The sequence below is a fragment of a genome, unplaced genomic scaffold (genome assembly GCF_019419815.1).
Source record: "Pyrus x bretschneideri cultivar Hongxiangsu unplaced genomic scaffold, Pyrus_bretschneideri_v1 Contig38, whole genome shotgun sequence".
Classification (NCBI taxonomy): Eukaryota; Viridiplantae; Streptophyta; class Magnoliopsida; order Rosales; family Rosaceae; genus Pyrus; species Pyrus x bretschneideri.
The window spans coordinates 4,739,668-4,745,615 of record NW_025999701.1 but is presented as its reverse complement, the minus strand read 5'-3'; the positions used below and the strand labels follow the sequence as shown (position 1 = coordinate 4,745,615).

At 36.6% G+C, this 5,948-nt stretch overlaps 1 protein-coding gene across 1 annotated transcript; it reads left to right on the top strand.

Moving 5' to 3' along the window:
* Nucleotides 1-890: 890 nt before the first annotated feature.
* On the top strand, nt 891-5,335 carry LOC125468478 (mitochondrial import inner membrane translocase subunit TIM50-like). Its single transcript, XM_048564282.1, has 10 exons — nt 891-1,312; nt 1,675-1,766; nt 2,571-2,607; nt 3,071-3,132; nt 3,263-3,376; nt 3,642-3,746; nt 3,837-3,935; nt 4,281-4,437; nt 4,558-4,660; nt 5,006-5,335. The coding sequence occupies exons 1-10, from the start codon at nt 1,042-1,044 to the stop codon at nt 5,049-5,051; spliced, it is 1,086 nt and encodes a 361-aa protein (XP_048420239.1). The 5' UTR covers nt 891-1,041; the 3' UTR covers nt 5,052-5,335.
* The last annotated feature ends 613 nt before the right edge of the window (nt 5,336-5,948 follow it).

Genomic DNA, 5,948 nt, shown 5'->3' with positions numbered 1-5,948 from the left:
CAGGTATTAGAGTACCATCTATTAAATTGCTAATTGCTATTACTTTTATTCATTTTTGAATGGAGATTTAAATGAAGAAATCTATATGAACCAACCCAAATGTTTTGTTGAACCTAGCCAAGAGAACTAAGCATGCAAATTGACTAAATCTCTTCATGGTTTAAAGCAGACACCTAAACAGTGGCGTAAAAATTTGATTCATGCATGATTAACAATGATTATAAAAGTAATGAGAGTGACAAGTGCATATATTATAAATCGTGAAATGATTTACATGTAATTATTCTCGTCTATGTTGATGGTTTATTAATTTTTGGCTCAAATTTATTGTGATTAATGAAACAAAAAATATTCTTGGATATGAAGGATCTTAGTGAAGCTAATTTTATTTTGGAAATGAAAAATTCAAAAAATGTGATGGTTTTTTTCTTGATCAGTCACACTACATGGAGAATATTTTGAGAAAATACAACTTTATTGATTGTAAGCATTTTTCCACAATTTTTTTGTCCAGGTGAAAATAGAAGATGAACTAGTCATAGGAAGAACGTATCCCTCGCAATCTTGTCATTTTTATAGGCTTAGTAGGGATTAGTTTTCTTCATATCTAATCTATTTTTTTTTATCTTCACTTAAAAAAAATACAAGTGCCACATTTTAATACATATCCAAGCTAATCCTACACAAAAAAATGTAGACTAACATGCATGACGTGTACAATGTGTATTTTGTTTTTTTGGAAAACAATTTGAATTTTGGACAAACACAAAAATCAAGGCAATGCAAGTCGGAAGCCAAACAGAGAGTTTCTTGACTAAACTAGAAACAACTAAAGAAGAACCGACGTCCAAACATCCCTCGTATAACCCCTCGAAGGTTCCGAACAAATTCCATTCCAACACCCAAACAGCCCCTTGTCTCTCCTTCTCTGTTCCTTCCCCCCCCGGGCGTCTCCCTCTCCATCCCTCTCTCTCTCCTCAAAACCCTACTCCAATCCCAAACCACAGCAATCACAACCAAAACCTCTCTAAAACCCTAGCAATGTCCTCGATACTGCTTCGGTCCCGTTCAGTCTCCTGGCTGTTCAAGCGCAATCGACGCCTATTGAGCTCCGATGTGGCTTCAACCCCTTCCAAAGAACCGCTCATCGGAGCCCAATCCCTAGTCTCCGATCTCACATCTCCACCTCCACCGCCACCTCAAAGCACTCCCGCTCCGAACGCTTCAAGTAGCAAATCTTGGAACTTTCTCAAGTACTCGCTCATTGGCGCGATCACTGGAGCCACTGCTTCTGTTGGTTATGTCTCGTATGGTATGAGCTATGCTGCTCTGGCAATGCTGGTTCATTTTATACTGCTTGGTGTTTTCTCAGGGTTTTGAAGTGAAATTTGACGTGGGTTTTGGCTGAAAAGATTAAGAAAGGCTTGGGTTTGGGCGTTTTAGATTAATTTGTGATGAGGAATTTGTATTTGTCGGCGAATTGATTGAACAATGTCGAACTATAAGATTTGGGATTTGATTTGATCGTGATATTTGGGTTTCTCATTCTTATTCCTTTTCTTTTTGGTTTGTAGAAGTGAAATTTGATGTGGGTTTCGGCCAAACAGCTATTCTTTGTGCTTGTAATATTGGTTAATGTGAAAGAGTGAATCTTGGATTGCATCCATTTTGCAGCTTACTCTTTGGAAGAAATCGATGAAAAGACCAAGGCTCTCCGAGCAGCACCTTCAACTATCAGGTTGGCAGATGATGCATCCGCTCTTGAAGTAAGTATGACTTGGAACTTTGTTTTAGGAACACAATTACTTAGCTGTCCGCATGACTTAATAGTGCAAAATAACAATTATATTCAAGTAACTCAACCTGAAGAAGAGATGAGGAAGGGAAAGAATGAAATGTACGGCTTCTTTTGTTTTGTGATGCGAAACAAGTTTTAGATGAAAATAGTCTAAGCATTTGATTGACATGGTTTGGAAAGTATATCCTGTCATTTTAGTATGTTGAATTCATTTCTAGCGAGTTTAATGTACGTCATATGAGTGTTAGACACATAGGACTTGAAAATTCCTGACCTGTACAGAGGATGTCTTTCAACTGCCATTAGTGTTTGGTCGACTTCTTTGACCCGGTCATCTGATTGATTCAAGTGAAAATCAGGGATATCTCGACCAAGTACTAATACCTTTTAGCTAGCTGTGGTCAGTCCAGTGGGAGGGCTTGAACCATGAAGGAAAGTATTTTGTTAAAAAAAATGGTCCAAGCCTTTATATAGGATTGTTATTCAAGGAGTCAAATCAGCCTATCCAGTCTTGTATACACATATTCTATGGTTTAGCTTGCATGAACTGGGTTGTTTATTAGTTAAATCTTTTAACAGTTGTTCGTCATAGAAGTGTGTTCTAATCTGTCAGCTACAGAAGACAGATAAGTAGTAGGTTGCATTTAGTTCGCGTCGTATGAAGTTGTTTGGCTTTGCTTTTTATGATGCATTATATTATCATTATTACCTCCACAACTGAAAGGGATGAGTTTTCAGTAGACTAACATTTAACAATCTATTTCTTCTGCAGAAATTTAAAAATTGGGCATACTCTTCTGCAGTTACAGGTGAGGTCCTCAACTACGCAGTCTGAGAACTTTTTATCGTTGTTGGCATCTGTTAATTTACTTTATTCTGGAGCCTGTTGTGTAGACAATGTATTGAATTAACCTCAATCATCTTTTGCTTTTACTTTTGTTTGGTAGTATAAATATGTTAACTACTAAGCATATAGTTACCTTATAACCAACATCAGAAGATGACAGAACTAGTCATTAATCTTTTGATCCAACTCTTTATCACAGAGAAATGAATTGTTTACTGAACCATTTTATGTATATTTTGATGATGTATTTTCAAAAAGGTATATTGATGAAACATATTCTTTAATGCCCACGCCTAGGCTATAAAATTTGACAGAGCTTATTTGGTTTAACTTGTCACCTGATGAGCTTGACGTTTAGCAGCAGATCAATTATTTCTCACGTTGTTACTGATAGTATGCTGATTCTTTTTTGTCCTATATTTCAGTGCCTGCTAAAGCAGCTGAAGCTTACATTGATGCAAGGAGGACGATTGAAGAACAAATTCGAGTGTGTTTTTTATTCTCTTAGAGTTTTTTCTCCGCTTCCTTCCACAGACTAATGTTGTGGTTTGATTGATGTGACTCTTGTCTAAAGAGCTGACTGTTGTTTGACTCAAATTCTTCTTACTCTTATATAGGGTTATACTGAACCATACGCAGAGAAGCTTCTCCCAGATTTGCATCCCATGGAGAAACATGTTTTTACCCTTGTTCTGGATCTCCAGGAGACATTACTGTACTCTTATTGGACGGTAAGGGTGGTGGAGGCATTTTGTCTCCAACTTAAGACGTTGCACTCTTATGCTGGCAAGATTTAGCATGGTCTTAGAAGATTTATTTGGTACTTCATGTTTATGTGATCTCAAGATTTCTAAGAAATTAATTTTTTCCCCATTTGTTCATGTCATCTAAAGTGTGTTTAGCATTACAGTCCAGACCTTGAAGGCTCTTTTTTTTTTTTTTTTGTCATTTTGGTTTGGTTACTGACATCCATTTTTTTTTATTTGGCGTATAAAGCGAGAAAAGGGCTGGCAGACTATCAAAAGACCTGGAGTTGATGCCTTCTTGGAACATCTTGCTCAGTTTTATGAAATCATTGTGTATTCAGACTATTCAAATATGGTATTTAATAATTCACTTATACATCGTCATTACCTTTTGTTCTCTTTTTTAAATTACTGACAGAATCGGGCTGTTTCTTGGTAAATGTAGTATGTAGATCCTGTAATGGAGAGACTGGACACCAAGAATTTTGTAAGATATAGGCTGGGAAAGGCTGCCACTAAGTATCAGAATGGACAACATTATAGGGTCAGTTTTTTGGGAATTTTGTTTCACTACATGATGTTCGATTTCCTCTATTGTGTACCTTTTTGTTGATTTATATCTTTGCAATGATCCTTTAGCGTGGTATTTATTTTGTACGGTTTGTGGCTCTAGCCCCTGCCAATGCAGCATCTCTAAGCTGATTGCTATGTTACTACAATTAACGATCCTGCAACTAAGAAGTTTACTGGTGTGCCATGTCAAACCGTGAAATAATTGATAAACTCGAATGTGCATTGATTCCAAACCAATTTCCTCTCTGTTCATGTTCTATATCTGGTTTCGATATATGTGATTGGTAAAGATATGAGATTTAGTTTCTCTTGGCAGGACCTTTCAAAACTTAACCGAGATCCAAAAAAGATCATCTATCTGAGTGCCCATGCACGAGAAAATAGTCTCCAGCCCGAAAATGGTGCCATAATAAAGCCATATAAGTATGAGTTGGATGACACAGCTCTTGTGGATTTCATACCATTTCTTGAGTGTAAGTCATGTGATTTTCATTTCTTCTAGCACCAGTTGACTTCCCATCATTTGTGTTAATTCAGCTCCTGAAGCTCGTGAGAAATGCATTACCGCCTCATTGTGCTTTGTTTATGTGCAGTTGTTGCCCGTAATCCTCCAGTAGATATCAGGCAAGTATTGGAATCATATGAAGGGCGTGATATTCCTGCAGAGTTCATTAGGCGATCTAAAGAGCATCAACAGTAAGTCTTCATTTTGTGTTTAATCTTTGTAATTAAAAAGGTCAACTGTGTCATGTTCATGTTGATTCACTTAATTCTACGTTAGTGATTAACCACACATTAGCTGTATTACTGTTGAGAGAAGATGCTCTCCTATTCGTACTTGCAAGACATGTCTGAGATTCCTTGCATAATTCTTATACGACTGATTTTATTATTGTGCGATGTGAGAATCTGTCTCTTTATAATGTTACAAGTTGCCATAATTTCTAACAAAACTTTGCTTCTTTGCAATAAAAATTTGTTCTTAAAAAGAAAATGTTACAAGTTGCCATAATGCTGAACAGAACTGTAATGACATTGCAGGCGGATGCAAAATCAGAAGCAGCAGGGTCGATTATGGAGACGTTGAGGTCAGGATGCCGAGTCAAGAATATTGTAAAGACTAGGTGATGTTTTCAAGTACAACTGGCGAAATGATTTTCGAGTCAGTGTTAAAGTTGCTACCAAGAAATTTGGAATTGATCATAATTCTTTTGCAGCATAGATTTAACGTTACTATATGTGACTGCTCTGCTGTTGACATCGTATTTTTTGGCCATAAATTTCTACAAACAGCAGAATTTTTGCTCACAGCAATTGTTATTTTGTAACACCCCGGAATGGAATAAATGATTTGTAACTTGTTTCTCAAAAGTTACTCGGCTATTTTTGTGTTTTCCAGCATCCATTGAGAAGCATGTTTCGGGCTGATTTACTTGTATTTTCATGTAAATAACTTGTCCGGTGATTTTTGGGTTTTACCTGCAGACTTTGTGATTCATCTTTTGGGTTTGTAGAAATTAGAATTCACAATGAGTGCACAGAAAATGTATACTAAAAATGCTAGCCCGATATTTGATCGTTAAACAAAAGAACAATTGGATTTCTTTGGGAATTAAGTTGAACAAAAGCCACTTAGTACTACGGTCTAGTAGTATTTTTCTTCATTTGTAAGTGGAAAGGTTTAGTTCGATTCTCGTCAAAGGTGAATTTGAACTATATTATTGTTAATCCATTGTGAGGTCACGTCCATCTTTTATTGTTGATAATATCGTCTGTTAAAAGAAAAAGTTGAAAAAAGTGAAAAATGCTAGCCACAAATATCTTTAGAATCATCAAGCAAGCAATGCCCTTAGACGGGAAGAACAGCATGAAGGCATCCATCGTTGTCTGGATTATTTGTCACCTGAGCCTACTTCCCTGCATCAGCCACAAAGAAAAGAAAAGATAGATACAACACCACAAATGGCAACCACCACAAAACCTT